The 17,500-nt window shown below is 48.1% G+C and overlaps 1 protein-coding gene and 5 non-coding genes across 7 annotated transcripts in view; all 6 read left to right on the top strand.

Annotated features, from left to right (window-relative positions):
* Positions 1-17,500, top strand: part of LOC140364303 (disco-interacting protein 2 homolog C-like) — an 83,079-nt gene that overhangs the window by 57,260 nt on the left and 8,319 nt on the right. For both annotated transcript variants that reach the window (XM_072450398.1, XM_072450396.1), the window contains 11 exons: positions 2,383-2,522; positions 4,098-4,234; positions 5,591-5,799; positions 9,979-10,093; positions 12,191-12,392; positions 13,536-13,636; positions 14,479-14,559; positions 14,813-14,936; positions 15,072-15,193; positions 16,586-16,697; positions 17,302-17,411. In XM_072450398.1, the coding sequence (XP_072306499.1) occupies positions 2,383-2,522; positions 4,098-4,234; positions 5,591-5,799; positions 9,979-10,093; positions 12,191-12,392; positions 13,536-13,636; positions 14,479-14,559; positions 14,813-14,936; positions 15,072-15,193; positions 16,586-16,697; positions 17,302-17,411 (1,453 nt within the window). The remainder of the gene's footprint in view (positions 1-2,382; positions 2,523-4,097; positions 4,235-5,590; positions 5,800-9,978; positions 10,094-12,190; positions 12,393-13,535; positions 13,637-14,478; positions 14,560-14,812; positions 14,937-15,071; positions 15,194-16,585; positions 16,698-17,301; positions 17,412-17,500) is intronic.
* trnad-guc (transfer RNA aspartic acid (anticodon GUC)) lies at positions 1,153-1,224 on the top strand. The gene has a single exon. It is a non-coding gene; the product is annotated as a tRNA-Asp (tRNA).
* Positions 3,361-3,432, top strand: trnad-guc (transfer RNA aspartic acid (anticodon GUC)). Its single transcript has one exon. It is a non-coding gene; the product is annotated as a tRNA-Asp (tRNA).
* Positions 4,481-4,552, top strand: trnad-guc (transfer RNA aspartic acid (anticodon GUC)). Its single transcript has one exon. It is a non-coding gene; the product is annotated as a tRNA-Asp (tRNA).
* trnal-aag (transfer RNA leucine (anticodon AAG)) lies at positions 13,896-13,977 on the top strand. The gene has a single exon. It is a non-coding gene; the product is annotated as a tRNA-Leu (tRNA).
* trnal-aag (transfer RNA leucine (anticodon AAG)) lies at positions 16,062-16,143 on the top strand. Its single transcript has one exon. It is a non-coding gene; the product is annotated as a tRNA-Leu (tRNA).

Genomic DNA, 17,500 nt, shown 5'->3' with positions numbered 1-17,500 from the left:
GGAACCAGGGCAAGACATTTTAGGAAGAAATGTAAATGTTTTTTTATGAAAAGCAAAGTATTCCATCCATCACTTTATTCATAAACACTGAGTCTGAATTACTCCCTCTGGTGGCGGTCAGTGGTATTACACGTCACACATGAGGTCACTTCCTGCTGCAGCCAGATACGTGCTCCACCAGGACTCACAGAATACACACATACACACACACCGCACGCTCAAACGCACAAACACACACCGCACGCTCAAACACACACACACCGCACACACAGACACACCCCGCACGCTCAAACACACACACACACACACCCTGCACGCTCAAACACACACACACACGCCGCACGCTCAAACACACACACACCCTGCACGCTCAAACACACACACACACAGCACGCTTAAACAGACACAGACCCCGCACGCTCAAACACACACACACACACCCTGCACGCTCAAACACACACACACACGCCGCACGCTCAAACACACACACACAGCACGCTCAAACGCACATGCACACACCGCACGCTCAAACGCACAAACACACACCGCACGCTCAAACACACACACACCGCACACACAGACACACCCCGCACGCTCAAACACACACACACACACAGCACGCTTAAACAGACACAGACCCCGCACGCTCAAACACACACAGACACACCCCGCACGCTCAAACACACACACACACACAGCACGCTTAAACAGACACAGACCCCGCACGCTCAAACACACACACACACACCCTGCACGCTCAAACACACACACACACACACACACCCCGCACGCTCAAACACACACACACACACAGCACGCTTAAACAGACACAGACCCCGCACGCTCAAACACACACCCTGCACGCTCAAACACACATGCACACACCGCACGCTCAAACACACACACACACAGCACGCTTAAACAGACACAGACCCCGCACGCTCAAACACACACACACACACCCTGCACGCTCAAACACACACACACACACGCCGCACGCTCAAACACACACACACACGCCGCACGCTCAAACACACACACACAGCACGCTTAAACAGACACAGACCCCGCACGCTCAAACACACATGCACACAAAGCAGCCTGGCCTCGTCACAGTCTAAAAGCCCCTGCCCAGGGTCACAGACATGCTCCTCCTCGTTAGTATAGTGGTCAGTATCCCCGCCTGTCACGCGGGAGACCGGGGTTCAATTCCCCGACGGGGAGTACACTACTTTTTAACCCTTTTGAGATGCATTTTTCTCTTGTCTTTTTGTTTTTCCTCCATAGATCTGAAGCCTTTAGTCTTTTAGTCGATAAATCAGTCGATGGAGTCTCAGTTCATTCCATTTTTTATTTGATTGGGATTATAAAGATCTAGACCACAGCAGAGAAGAGACGCTTTGGTATTTGGGGTGAATTGTGTTGAGTTTGATGATAAAAACATGGGTCCAGATTCACGGTCTGTTCACATTTGACCTCAGCTTTGAACACCTTCCAGCCGTGTGTTTTAACCAATCAGCTCTTTTTGGCAGGACAAAGAAAACGTTGTTATTCCAGTGGAGTGCCACAAGGGCGTGTCCTGTCCCCATCACTCTAAAAGCAGTGGATGACCGTGAATAGTTCAGTGGTCTCTGTTTGTCCTCTTGAGTCGTCACTGTCCTTCTACATAAGATCACTCACTTCTTACTCAGCTTATTATTCATCCACATCCTCTATTTATAGTGTTCAAGTGCCTGCTACAGTGCCTCTCGCCCTGCTACAGTGCCTCTCGCCCTGCTACAGTGCCTCTCGCCCTGCTACAGTGCCTCTCGCCCTGCTACAGTGCCTCTCGCCCTGCTACAGTGCCTCTCGCCCTGCTACAGTGCCTCTCGCCCTGCTACAGTGCCTCTCGCCCTGCTACAGTGCCTCTCGCCCTGCTACAGTGCCTCTCGCCCTGCTACAGTGCCTCTCGCCCTGCTACAGTGCCTCTCGCCCTGCTACAGTGCCTCTCGCCCTGCTACAGTGCCTCTCGAGTGTGTGTTATAGTAATAAACTTGTGTGTTGTGTGTGTTGCGTGTGTTGTGTGTGCTTCAGGCCGGTGGAGGACAGCAGTCAGCCTCCAGGACGAGGAGTGCTGTGTGTGTTGGAGTAATAAACTTGTGTGTTGTGTGTGTTGCGTGTGTTGTGTGTGCGTCAGGCCGGTGGAGGACAGCAGTCAGCCTCCAGGACGAGGAGTGCTGTGTGTGTTGGAGTAATAAACTTGTGTGTTGTGTGTGTTGCGTGTGTTGTGTGTGCGTCAGGCCGGTGGAGGACAGCAGTCAGCCTCCAGGACGAGGAGTGCTGTGTGTGTTGGAGTAATAAACTTGTGTGTTGTGTGTGTTGCGTGTGTTGTGTGTGCGTCAGGCCGGTGGAGGACAGCAGTCAGCCTCCAGGACGAGGAGTGCTGTCGATGCAGGGCCTGAGTTATGGCGTGGTTCGAGTGGACACGGAGGAGAGACTGTCTGTGCTCACGGTGCAGGACGTGGGCACCGTCGCTCCTGGAGGTAAGACGCACGCAGGGGTCAAAGGTCACATCAGAAAAGCTTTGTTTCTATCAATGATCAATTGATGATTCGGTGCAACATAAAACAGATATACAATCAAAATAGCCTCACTATGTTCACAAAATGTACAGGTACATTTGCAAATTTAGTGCAGAAAGTGAACAAACTCAAACAAATGCACAAAACAACACTTTCAAATAATAACTTTTCCCCCACGTTTTTGCTTCAGCAAAGTGTTTCATCAGTGTTTTCTGTTCAGATAAAGTGGAAATTGAAACTTAACTGCTCAAACCATCATCTGGCTCCCTCTAGTGTTCAAGTGTGGAACTGGCTGCCTCTAGTGGTCAAGTGTGGAACTGGCTGCCTCTAGTGGTCAAGTGTGGAACTGGCTGCCTCTAGTGGTCAAGTGTGGAACTGGCTGCCTCTAGTGGTCAAGTGTGGAACTGGCTGCCTCTAGTGGTCAAGTGTGGAACTGGCTGCCTCTAGTGGTCAAGTGTGGAACTGGCTGCCTCTAGTGGTCAAGTGTGGAACTGGCTGCCTCTAGTGGTCAAGTGTGGAACTGGCTGCCTCTAGTGGTCAAGTGTGGAACTGGCTGCCTCTAGTGGTCAAGTGTGGAACTGGCTCCCTCTAGTGGTCAAGTGTGGAACTGCCCTGGGCCACAAAGAGAATGATCTCTTAAATATCTGACATTCCAGTGACTAAAGACAAACATAGCTTTACTAAAATGATAAATACCAACAGTGTTTGGTTATGAGCTATTGTAGAGCAAAAGTAACTTGACCGTACATATGTCAGATGTCCTTTGAAATTGTGTTTGCGTAAGTGTGTATTTATGTGTTCCTCGTTAGTATAGTGGTCAGTATCCCCGCCTGTCACGCGGGAGACCGGGGTTCAATTCCCCGACGGGGAGGACAAAGCTTTTGTGTTTTGTTTTGAGCTTTTGTGTTTGGTTTAGAGCCTTATCGCTGACGTTTGACACCTTTTTGAAGATAAAGCTCAGTCTGACGTTGGATTGAACTGAAGTATGCTTTGTGAAGCTAGTGCGCTAAAGTGAGCTCTGGGGGAGGGACAAGGGGAGGGACAGGGGAAGGGAGAGAGTGGCGGAGGGGGAGAGAGCGGGGTAGGAATGGCGGAGGGACCGGGGAAGCGGCGGGGGGAGGGACAGAGCAGAGGAGAGAGCGGTGGAGGGACGGGAGAGGGTGAGATTCAGAAGAACGGGGGAGGGACAGAGCGGTGGAGGAATGGCGGAAGGACGGGGGAGGGAGAGAGTGAGCAGCAGAGGGACGGGAGGAGGGAGAGGGGGAAGGACAGAGCAGGGGAGAGAGAGCGTTTAAAAGAGAAATCCAAGTGCACATCCTGTCAGTTATTATCATGAGCTAAAGCAGATCTGTGGTTCAAACTGTAAATGTCAGATTCACGTTTACACAGCTCATGATAAGAATAAGCATCTAATAGTATGATATAAAAACAGAGCTCTCTATCTTTGAAAGAAGTTCACATCTCAATGGAATTCTGACCTGGTTAAATAAAGGCTAATAAATAAATACATGTATAAAGTGTGGTTTTGTCCCTCAGGCCTGGTCTGTGTGGTGAAGCCTGAAGGAGTTCCTCAGCTCTGTCAGACGGATGAGATCGGGGAACTGTGCGTCTGCTCCATCGCCACGGGAACGTCCTACTACGGCCTCACTGGGATGACCAAGAACACCTTCGAGGTCAGTGTGGTCCTCCTCTGCATCAATGACCTTTGATCACGTTCACAAGCCTGCACTTCCACACGCTGCCACTGTGTGTCACCGGCGAGCCACACTCCCGTTCAAAACATATACTTTAAAATGGCCTCATTGCCATGGTGACGCAGGAGCGCTGACACAGTGAGTCGGTGGCGTGTTTGGTGTCTCTGCGTCATGGTGCTGTCTCTGTGTCATGGTGCTGTCTCTGTGTAGTGGTTAAGGGCACCTTCCTCGTTAGTATAGTGGTGAGTATCCCCGCCTGTCACGCGGGAGACCGGGGTTCAATTCCCCGACGGGGAGGAAATATGTTTTTGACCCTCTGGTGTGCGTTTACAACAGCTGCAGGGGTCACGTTACAGTTTTTGGACAGATGACCACTCTACATTTGTCTAAAAAGTAACTTAAAGCTGAGTGACAGCAGCTCTGGGGCTCAGTGGGTGGAGTTTTACCTCAAACATCATGAGCCAGTGCACCCATGTTTCTAATCCACCTACACTGTTCCAGAATAGACTCCTTTGTTCACAGTAAAGACGGATCTAAAATGAAGCAGACATAGGCACAATAGACTATAAGTAATCCTGCTCTACATTTGAGGAAAGATGTAAAAACACAGTTCAATGCCATCCTGCTCAATGACAAAAGGACAACATGTACAACAACATTAAGACTTATCAAGAGGAGAATGAGACTGGGGAAATGTCTTCGCCTCCTTTGGGACGCTTCCAAAGCAGTTTAGAGATGACAAATTATAGACAAAAAAATAAATAAGGGAGAAAAAGCTCAAAGATCTGCAAGAAAAAATGTAATTGTTGGAGGAAAACCATGAAGGGATGTCTTAATATGCCACAAGAAATTAAAAAGAAAAGTGTTGAAATTAATTACTTTACTTCACAGGAAATTGTTAATACAATTTGACAGACTTTGGGCTAAATGGGAGGTGTTTTGGGGGTGGTTCTATAGGCCATGACTTCTTCTTTCCTATTTTTTTTTTTTTCATTTCTTTGTTCGATCTCTGGTGCTTTTGTTTTGTGTCTGCTCTCTCTGGTCGTGTTTCTTTTTCTCCGTCTTAGTTATATGCACTTTAATAGAAAATCCAAACATTTGAATATGAATAAAGAAGGCGAGGCTGCAGTTTCACACGTGTTAAACCGACCGCAGTGGAACGCTTGTGTCAGATGTGTGATTGTGAAGGCGTGTCACGTGTGCTGCAGATGATGGACTGTGTAATGAGGGGCGTGTCTTGCAGGTGTACCCGGTGAGTGCGACTGTGTAATGAGGGGCGTGTCTTGCAGGTGTACCCGGTGAGTGCGACTGTGTAATGAGGGGCGTGTCTTGCAGGTGTACCCGGTGAGTGCGACCGGGGGCCTGGTCAGCGAGTATGCTTTCGTCCGGACCGGTCTGCTGGGCTTCATCGGTCCTGGAGGTCTGGTGTTCATCACAGGAAAGATGGACGGACTCATCATGGTCAGCGGCCGGCGGCACAACGCCGACGACATCGTGGCCACCGCCCTCGCCGTGGAGCCCATGAAGTTTGTCTACAGAGGGAGGTACGTCCAGAGAGGGGTCAAGGGGTCAAGGGGTCAGGGATGGTTGTACAGTTCCATCCTGGTGTCTCTGCGTCATCCTGCTGTCTCTGTGTAGTGGTTTAGGGCACCTTCCTCGTTAGTATAGTGGTGAGTATCCCCGCCTGTCACGCCGGGGCCAGCCGTGGATAGTGGGCATAGAGCGTCAGCCAATCAGAATGAGCCTATGTGCCACTGTGATGAAGGCCAACCAATCAGAATGCAGAGATTCGTGTTGTTCACAAATTCATCTCAAGAGACCAGAGTTCAAATCCTGCTGTGCCCAGAAGAAGAGGAACGTTTCAAAGGATCAAAACTTTAAATATATGAAGTTTATGAGTTCAAACTTTAAATGTATAAAGTTTATGAGTTGGTGTGTCAGTTTGCACTTGTTAAAAGGTCAGATCATGAGAAGGACTCACATGCAGCTGCTGGGACTGATTTGCAATATTAATAAAATCACAAATTGATCACAAAAAGTGATTTCTGCTTCACCTTAAGAGATTTACCCACGTCACACCTTCTGCATAAATAAACTTGTGTGGGTCAGAAACAGGGAGTTTAGTCCGCAGGGGTCAGAGGTCACACTATCACATCTCTAACACTGCAGCACTGAACTGTACTATTGTGTTCAGTTTATGTTCTGCAGAGAAATAAAACATTTACTCATATTATTAATGATATGATATCTCAATCATGTATGGAATATTATTGTATTGTTATATTGGAAAGAAAACACAAAAAAACATGTACTTTTAAGAATATTTATTGACGGGGAAAATACCAGAAATATTAAGTTTCATTTATTTACACTTCAGACAGCATTCATTACTTGACAGTAGTATTTACATTAAATATACAGATATATAGAGTCCAGGGAAGTATGTGTGGATGTGAGGACTGTGAGGGCCTGCTTCAGCTCCAGTTTGCAGAACCTGCACGTTCTCCCTGGGGCAGAACCTGCACGTTCTCCCTGGGGCAGGTGACTCCTCTCTCTTCCTCTTCTGTTGCTTCCTTTCCTCCTCTCTCTGTCTTGTGGCCTCCAGCTCCCTCTGGAAGAACTCTGTGTCCACAAAGTCCGTAAAAGGTGGTGTTTCTTCAGGGCTGCTGCTGCTGCTCAGGGCGTCCTGAGAAAGAGACGGTGATGGTCAGAACTGTAGGAGGCGAGGTGATGGTCTGAGGAGGAGGCTTCACTGTGGCAGGTGTCGTGGTGACGACAGGTGTCGTGGTGACGACAGGTGTTGTGGTGACGGCAGGTGTCGTGGTGACGACAGTCGTCGTGGTGACGGCAGGTGTCGTGGTGACGACAGTTGTCATGGTGACGACAGTTGTCATGGTGATGACAGGCAGAGTTGTGGTGCTGCCAGAGTGTCTGTGTTTGCTCCAGTTTTTCGGGCTGATGTTGAGTGAAGATGTGGCATTTAATAATCTGATGTGATGATGATGTAATGATAAATATGTAGTTTTGTGGTCGGGTGTAGCGTGCTGTTGGCTGATTGGCTCAGGGACAGTGGAGGGGGAGGCGGCCTGTTGTGACGGCTGCGGCTGAAGCTTCACTGGAGGAGGAACTACAGAACAAAACAGATGAATGTTTTAGTGATAAGCAACACGTGAAATACAAGACATGACACACATTTAGAACCACTGCACTGGCTGTCAAACTACAGTCAGCATGAAGCATTCATCTGTTCACTCTGTGATGGTTTGACTGAGACAGACACACATGGAGCATGAAGCATTCATCTGTTCACTCTGTGATGGTTTGACTGAGACAGACACACATGGAGCATGAAGCATTCATCTGTTCACTCTGTGATGGTTTGACTGAGACAGACACAGACACACATGGAGCATGAAGCATTCATCTGTTCACTCTGTGATGGTTTGACTGAGACAGACACAGACACACATGGAGCTCACTCACTTTGGGTTGTCTCTTCTCCAGGAGCATCAGATGCAGAATGTGTGGGACGAGCTGCATCTGAAACAACCAAAACACCACAATATAGGTTTATGTTTGTTTAGATTATTCTATTAAAATGTCAGACCTGGAGCTGAAGTACTTCCAGACTCGGGCAGAAGAAACCTCAGCTCCTGTGGAAGTGGCACTGGAGGCTTGAGGGGCAGCACATCTGCAGCAGCTGAAGAGAGGAAAGAAATATATGATACGTTTGATCAACTTTGATCTTACAGTGAATAAGCAACAAGTAAAAGCTCTTACCGTCCTGTGGTTCCTCCAGAACAGTCTGTTTGGACTATGCAGCTGCTGTAAGAGAAGAATAATGAGTCATATTTAGCTGTTAGTAACAACACACACTTATATTTGACCTGTTGTTTATATCATAAGTAAGTTTATATTGCTGTTTTATTTAGCAATGTTAGTGTGAATGAGCAGAAGAAGCACTCACGTCAAGTACACACTCACTCATTCATATTGAACACCAGATAATATGACTTACTCTCATCACAGGTGCATGAATTCAGAGCAGGACATGAACAGGGTCAGGAACAACTGAACTCATGCACAGGACAGAACGTGTCCCAAAGTGTCTTTCATGGCAGGACATCTGTGTGTGAACTTCTGTAAAGCTGAGGATGATGGAGCTCAGCAGTGACTGGTGCAGACACGGCTGGAATAAAAGACAAACCTTTTTAACACATGGTACATCCAAAATGGAGCTAAAGCGTTACAGACACATTACACACATCCACGTGTTTGGACGGAGATGCTGAGCATTGTCCTCTCCAGCGCGTCCTCTTCAGCCACTGCTAAAGGAAAAGACATGAAATGAAACAGAAGTGACTGCTCCTCTACACGGTGTGACTCTGTGTGACTCCACACAAACCAAGAACACATGATTTATGTAGTTATACTCACCCAAGGGCTCACGAAGAGAGCTGGTGGGGACACAAGTGGGTGGGACAGAGGAGGGCAGGAGAGAGGAGGACAGGATAGTGGAGGACAGGACAGAGGAGGATGGGGCAGAGGACGACAGGACAGAGGATTACGGGGCAGAGGAGGACAGGGGAGAGGAGGACAGGACAGAGGACAGGACAGGAGAGAGGAACAACATAATCAACATAATTGTTGAGTCATTCATATGCATTTTGGCTCTTGTTTACAGTCTGTTGCTAGGTAACAGTTGTGGAATGTCCTCCACATTAACATTAAGTGAAGGCATTTCCCCCATTGTGGGACAAACAAAGTCTCTCTTACTTGTGATGAACTGTTGATGCTACAACTACTTTTATGCACAATAAGAGACAACACAACACACAGATCACGTAATATTACACCTCATATAAAACTACACAACTGCAAACCTTTAAATGTAATAAAGTTTAACTTAACAGGGCTGAATATCACACAAAACTGACAGAAAAGTCGCGTTAGTTGTTCAACAGAGACATGGAAGTAGCAGTGACTTTACGTGACTACAAACACAGTTTCAAAAGTGAAAAACACAAGACGAACTTTACCTGAAAACGTCCTCAAATGCCCGTTATAGATGCCACAAAATACGAGTGTTCTGGGGCAGTAAAATGTCCATAAGAAGGTGAAAACAGGAGCAGATCTAGTGCTAAACTTGTCCAGGTCGCACTGAATGAATGACGTCACTCTGCATTCAAAACATGGCTCGCTCCCGCCACAGCGCCGCCGCTGGCCAAAAGTATATTACATCCGTAGTGGTTTAGCACTACCATAGGAAATGAATGGGATTCTGTTTAGGGCTGTTAAGCTAAAGAATCCACGGCGGCCGCGCGGGAGACCGGGGTTCAATTCCCCGACGGGGAGAAAATATGTTTTTGACCCTCTGGTGTGCGCTCACAACAGCTGCAGGGGTCATTTAACACATAGTTTTAGTTGAAAGGGCAGTGGAGTGCTCTGGTTGTCTGATATTTAACATTACAATAGGTTTCTTAACACATTTCCATTGTCCTTTTGTTCCATTGTTGTGGAGGGAGGTTAACCAACCAGAGAAAACCTGAATGCAAAAACTAACTTCACACAAGTTCTTAGGTTAATTGACTGCTGACCTTTACAAAGTCAAAAGCTTTCAAAGAATATAAAAACACATCCACCAATACCAAACAGAACAAATATATAATCTACAGAAAACATATTGTGTACATGACTCGGTAACGGCATGTTTTGTGTTCCAGGATAGCAGTGTTCTCTGTGACCGTTCTGAGAGACGAGAGGATCGTGGTCGTGGCTGAGCAGAGGCCGGACTCCACAGAAGAGGACAGTTTCCAGTGGATGAGTCGTGTACTGCAGGTGAACCACATTTATGAGTCCCCTTTAACACCACAATGAGTCCCCTTTAACACCGCAATGAGTCCCCTTTAACACCGCAATGAGTCCCCTTAATGTCCCAAAGAGTCCCTTTATTGTCACAAAGAGTCCCCTTTAATGTCACAGAGTCCCCTTTAATGTCACAAAGAGTCCCCTTTAATGTCACAAAGTGTCCCCTTTAATGTCACAAAGAGTCCCCTTTAATGTCACAAAGAGTCCCCTTTAATGTCACAAAGAGTCCCCTTTAATGTCACAAAGCGTCCCCTTTAATGTCACAAAGCGTCCCCTTTAACCCTTCAGGGTCGACGCCCGCGCCGACGCATGTGAAAACATGGCTGCCGTTGACGTGAAGTGGAGACCCATAGCAACGTCTGAGTTTTTGTTTTTAGTGAATCACTCGATAAAACCAAAGTTATGAACGTTTCAATTCCATTAAAAATTTGCGGAAAAATATGCGCTCTTTTCTGCGCGCGTTACATTTCTTATAATAACTTTGTCGTCTTTTGTGATAAAACGAAACGGAAAAAAACTTTAGCCTTGTGCTAACCCGGATGTTCAGGATGCACACGAGGGACGTAAACATTAGTCACATGACAATTAGTCAAAGAGGAAGTAGTTTTGGAGAGTTTTAGTATTTCAAGTATTTCATTGTCAGTAATATAGTTGTGAAGCAAAATGAGGGGCACACTTCATGTTGATCAAGTTTAGTCCTGGTTTAGTCCTGGTTTAGTCCTGGTTTAGACCTGGTTTAGTCCTGGTTTAGACCTGGTTTAGTCCTGGTTTAGTCCTGGTTTAGTCCTGGTTTTAGTCCTGGTTTAGACCTGGGTTGGACCTGGTTTAGTCCTGGTTTTAGTCCTGGTTTAGACCTGGGTTGGACCTGGTTTAGTCCTGGTTTAGTCCTGGTTTAGTCCTGGTTTGGACCTGGTTTAGACCTGGTTTAGTCCTGGTTTAGTCCTGGTTTAGACCTGGGTTGGACCTGGTTTAGTCCTGGTTTAGTCCTGGTTTAGACCTGGTTTAGACCTGGTTTAGACCTGGTTTAGTCCTGGATTAGACCTGGTAAAGGCCTGTGATGTGGCTCTGTGTCATTTTGGACTGAAACTGTTTTGAGAAGTAGCACAAATAGAAAAACGCCCGAGGATTTACCTACTTTTATTGTAAATAGTTGTTTATTGCTTGTATATATCACAAGGATACTTTTATATGTTCATATTTGTGGTTCAGTTTGAACACTTTTAAACGCTTGGTTGAGCATGTTTGAGGGTTTTACAATGAAAAAAACATAATTTTTCTAGACGGACTTTGTGTTTTCAGTGTGTATTTAGGTCCAGTATGTTGAAATAGTATGTCAAAGTGAAAAACTAACTAACAGATCATATAGGTGAGGTTGTGCTGGTAAACATTTCTTAATGTAGTATATCAGGGCAAAATTGAAGGTACCCAAAAATGGCCAAAAAAGCTCCGGACCCCGAAGGGTTAATGTCACAAAGAGTCCCCTTTAATGTCACTAAGAGTCCCCTTTAATGTCACTAAGAGTCCCCTTTAATGTCACTAAGAGTCCCCTTTAATGTCACTAAGAGTCCCCTTTAATGTCTCTAAGAGAGTCCCCTTTAATGTCACTAAGAGTCCCCTTAAACGTTACCCTTAAATGTCTCAAGGAGTCCCCTTTAACGTCCCCTTTAACGCCACAACGAGTCCCTTTCAACGCCACAACGAGTCCCCTTTAACGTCACCACGAGTCCCCTTTAACGTCACCACAAGTCCCCTTTAACGTCACAAGGAGTCCCCTTTAACGTCACCACGAGTCCCCTTTAACGTCACAAGGAGTCCCCTTTAACGTCACAAGGAGTCCCCTTTAACGTCATCACGAGTCCCCTTTAACGTCACAACAAGTCCCCTTTAACATCTCAAGGAGTCACTTTGACACAAGGATTCCCCTTTAATATAATAACACATGATGGGAGGGGCCTCTGACACTTGATGGGAGGGGCCTCTGACACTTGATGGGAGGGGCCTCTGACACATGATGGGAGGGGCCTCTGACACTTGATGGGAGGGGCCTCACACATGTTCTGTGTCCAGGCCATCGACAGTATCCATGGTGTGGGCGTGTTCTGCTTGTCCCTTGTCCCGGCCAACACTCTGCCCAAGACTCCTCTGGGCGGGATCCACCTGTCTGAAATCAAGCAGCTGTACCTGGAGGGCGGGCTCCACCCCTGCAACGTGCTCATGTGCCCCCACACCTGTGTCACCAACCTGCCCAAGCCCCGCCAGAAGCAGCCAGGTACACGCTGCACGCCACACACCACACGGCAACACGCCACACACCACACGGCAACACGCCACACACCACACGGCAACACGCCACACACCACACGGCAACACGCCACACACCACACGGCAACACGCCACACACCACACGGCAGCACGCCACACACCACACGGCAACACGCCACACACCACACGGCAACACGCCACACACCACACGGCAGCACGCCACACACCACACGGCAACACGCCACACACCACACGGCAACACGCCACACACCACACGGCAGCACGCCACACACCACACGGCAACACGCCACACGGCAACACGCCACACACCACACGGCAGCACGCCACACACCACACGGCAACACGCCACACACCACACGGCAACACGCCACACACCACACGGCAGCACGCCACACACCACACGGCAACACGCCACACACCACACGGCAACACGCCACACACCACACGGCAACACGCCACACACCACACGGCAACACGCCACACACCACACGGCAACACGCCACACACCACACGGCAACACACCACACGGCAACACGCCACACACCACACGGCAACACGCCACACACCACACGGCAACACACCACACGGCAACACGCCACACACCACACGGCAACACACCACACGGCAGCACGCCACACACCACACGGCAACACGCCACACACCACACGGCAACACGCCACACACCACACGGCAGCACGCCACACACCACACGGCAACACGCCACACACCACACGGCAACACGCCACACACCACACGGCAACACACCACACGGCAACACGCCACACACCACACACCACACGGCAACACGCCACACACCACACGGCAACACGCCACACACCACACGGCAACACGCCACACACCACACGGCAGCACGCCACACACCACACGGCAACACGCCACACACCACACGGCAACACGCCACACACCACACGGCAACACACCACACGGCAACACGCCACACACCACACACCACACGGCAGCACGCCACACACCACACGGCAACACGCCACACACCACACGGCAACACGCCACACACCACACGGCAACACGCCACACACCACACGGCAACACGCCATTGCAACACGCCACATTGTCTGGTACATGTGTGTTTGATGTTTTGGCGTTGCAGAGATCGGGCCGGCGTCCGTCATGGTGGGGAACCTGGTGTCGGGGAAGAGGATCGCTCAGGCCAGTGGGCGGGACTTGGGCACCAGCGATGACAACGACCAGGTGACCACACCCACCGGACGTTACATCACCACCAATAAAAAACACACTTTAACTCTGAAAAACAAAATGTGACATTAAATGTGACAAAGACGGACACAATAAAGTTCTTTGTATTCAGGTCTATTTTAAGACAATAAATTAAACAAAAATACATAATTTTGCTTATAATTATGAATATTTATGCTACTTATGATTATTTTGTGACCTGACTGATCGTGACTGCCTTCATACTAGTCCTCATGTCTCCATGGTAACCTAAGGTAGCGTGGCCGAGCGGTCTAAGGCGCTGGATTAAGGCTCCAGTCTCTTCGGGGGCGTGGGTTCGAATCCCACCGTTGCCAAGATTTTTCCTGTGTCCAGAACACGCTAAGAGAAGCTTAATCAGGAGGAAGAACTGTGAAAACATGTCAATAAGAGTGTGTTTTTGTACAGTGCAGGAAGTGACGTTACCTAGACGACACAGACTCTAAACACGTGTGTGTAACAGTGCAGATGATGGTTTCTGTAAATATGAAGTCAAACACCACCACTTTATGTCCCTGAAATACATATGTACTCACGAACAGAGCCTATGATGAGTGACACTGGAGGTTTTAGAACGTTTTTATCCACGTTACGTTATTTTATTCTTCAAACCGCCGCACGAGCAGAACAACTCGTTCTTTTCAAACAAACGCCAAAAGCCTCCGTTGTGCTCAAGTCATTCAGGACGACGTCTGAGCCCGATCGTTTGGCTGGATTTGTTCTGTAAAGTGACGTGTTTTTGTGTGTGTTTGTGTGCGTGTGTGTTTGTGTGTGTTTGTGTGTTTGTGTGTTTGTGTGTTTGTGTGCGTGTCCTGCAGTTCCTGTTCCTGTCGGAGGTGTTGCAGTGGCGAGCGCAGACGACCCCAGACCACGTCCTGTACACGCTGCTCAGCTCCAGGGTAAATATGTACTTTGTGCCTGACATTAAAAGGACGAAAATCGGGTGAGCGGTTGTAGAAAAGCAAATGAGACGCATTGATTAGAAGTCTGTTTGTTGAGTAAAGTAAGCGTTGTGTTGAACTGTGTTTGTTGTTAGCAAACTAGCTAAAGCTAAACGCTGCACACAAACGTCTTTGAGTGTACGTTCGACTGCACAGAGTGACACATTTACTCGGTCGGGGTCGCTCACGCGCGTCTCCTCTCGTCCTGCAGGGGGCGGTGTCGAACTCGCTGACCTGCCTGCAACTTCACAAGCGGGCGGAGCGAGTGGCGGCGCTGCTGATGGAGCGAGGCGGGCTCCAGGAGGGCGACCACGTGGCGCTGGTGTATCCTCCAGGTGAGCGAGCTGGAAGACAACGCTCTCTGCTATGTTTGTCTTTAATCTTGGCGACGGCCGTGTCAAATGAGTGTAACCATCGCCCTCTGGTGGCCACGGCGAGGAATGAAGCCGCTTGTTCTTCTCCCGTCGCAGGCATCGACCTGATCGCCGCGTTCTACGGCTGCCTTTACGCCGGCTGCGTCCCCATCACCGTGAGACCGCCACACCCGCAGAACATCTCCACCACGCTGCCCACCGTCAAGATGATCGTGGAGGTGAGAGACGGCACGACGCCCGCCTAAAAGAGCGCGGACACGTCAAACACGACCACCACGATGTCACATGACACCCGCCTAAAACTAATGACAACGTGTAGAATCGGAACCAGTCAAGACACAATTAGGCAGAAGAAACCAAGCCGTAAAACACATATATTGAACACGTGCAGCTCCAGTAGGTGGCGGTAAATGCACCTTTTCAGTTCTTCTTCTTTGGTGTTTTATGGCGGTTGGTATCCAAGTGTTACATTACCGCCCCCTACTGGAGTTGTACGTATTGAACTTAAGACTGCAAACCGCCACTATAAATAACTCATCAACAACTGCCGAGTGGGTAGCGTGTGGGTGGTGCGCGGGTAGTGCATGGTAGCGTGTGCATAGCGTGTGGTAGCATGTGCACAGCGTGGGTAGCGTGTGGGTAGCATCTGGTAGCGTGTGGTAAAGTTTGGTAGCGTGTGGTAGCATGTGCACAGCTTCTGGTAGCATGTGGTAGCGTCTGGTAGCGCGTGCATAGCGTCTGGTAAGGTCTGGTAGCATGTGGTAACGTGTGGTAGCATCTGGTAGTGTGTGCATAGTGCCTGGTAGCATGTGCTAAGTGTGTGATAGCGTGTGGTAGTGTGTGGGTAGCGTCTGGTAGCGTGTGCATAGCGTGTGCATAGCGTGGGTAGCATCTGGTAGCGTGTGCATAGCGTGGGTAGCATCTGGTAGTGTGTGCATAGCGTGTGCATAGCGTGGGTAGCATCTGGTAGCGTGTGCATAGCGTGGGTAGCATCTGGTAGTGTGTGCATAGCGTGGGTGTTAGCTGGTAGCATGTGGTAAGGTCTGGTAGCGTACGGTAGTGTGTGCACCGCGTTATTGAGGATGTGGTAGCGTGGCCGAGCGGTCTAAGGCGCTGGATTAAGGCTCCAGTCTCTCTGGGGGCGTGGGTTCGAATCCCACCGCTGCCAAAGATTTTGTCTGATCCATTTTTACACCTTTTTGAGAACCTTTGTGAACTTAATGCACTAATGTGGGTCATGTTTACAGCTTTAGTGTCTGTTTCAGTGACACTGAGTTAATTATAATAAAACATAAACCATGCTAAATGAACAAAATAATATGGGTTAGAAAAGTGACACTTGGGGAAAAATATAGTAGTTTTTCATTTCACTCAAAAACATTTGATCACCTTTTCCCTCTGAAATAATGTATGTTTCTAAAAGTGTATATTATAAGTTGATCACCTTTAAAATCTAAATGCAATGGAATCATATATTTCAATGTATGGTCAATAATGATGTATTTTTTTATATGATTTGTATTAAATCTGTGTGTTTTATGTTTGAATGCTTTTTAAATATTGAATCATGTTTGTTTCCAGCGCTGTGTATTAAGTGTGTGTGTTTCCAGGTGAGCCACTCTGTGTGTGTGATGACCACTGCAGTGATCTGTAAACTGCTGCGCTCTAAAGAGGCCATGGCCACAGTGGACATCAGGAACTGGCCTCCTGTGCTGGACACTGGTCAGAAACTACACACATGACACACACACACACACACGACACGTGTGCTTCTGTTATTACACGATGTACTTCTGTTATTACACAATGTACTTCTGTTATTACACGTGTACTTCTGTTATTACACGATGTACTTCTGTTATTACACTTTTACTTTTGTTATTACACGTGTGCTTCTGTTATTACACGTGTGCTTCTGTTATTACACGTGTGCTTCTGTTATTACACAATGTACTTCTGTTATTACACGTGTGCTTCTGTTATTACACATGTGCTTCTGTTATTACACATGTGCTTCTGTTATTACACATGTGCTTCTGTTATTACACGTGTGCTTCTGTTATTACACGTGTGCTTCTGTTATTACACGTGTGCTTCTGTTATTACACGTGTGCTTCTGTTATTACACGTGTGCTTCTGTTATTACATGTGTGCTTCTGTTATTACACGTGTGCTTCTGTTATTACACGTGTGCTTCTGTTATTACACGTGTGCTTCTGTTATTACACGTGTGCTTCTGTTATTACACGTGTGCTTCTGTTATTACACATGTGCTTCTGTTATTACACGTGTGCTTCTGTTATAACACGCTTGTGTGTTTGAACAGACGACCTCCCGAAGAAGAAGCCTCCAGCGCTTTACAAACCCACAAACCCAGATGGACTGGCATATCTGGACTTCAGCGTGTCCACCACAGGGATGTTAGCAGGAGTTCAGGTAGAGTCCTCTGACCCTCTGACCATCTGCTCCTCTGCTCCTCTGACCCTCTGACCATCTGCTCCTCTGACCATCTGCTCCTCTGACCC

Source organism: Eucyclogobius newberryi, unplaced genomic scaffold, assembly GCF_026437365.1.
Source record: "Eucyclogobius newberryi isolate DKJ021-1_F unplaced genomic scaffold, fEucNew1.0.hap1 SCAF_18, whole genome shotgun sequence".
In the NCBI taxonomy this organism is placed as follows: Eukaryota; Metazoa; Chordata; class Actinopteri; order Gobiiformes; family Gobiidae; genus Eucyclogobius; species Eucyclogobius newberryi.
The sequence above is the reverse complement of the archived record's forward strand: the minus strand, read 5'-3'. Positions and strand labels throughout refer to the sequence as shown.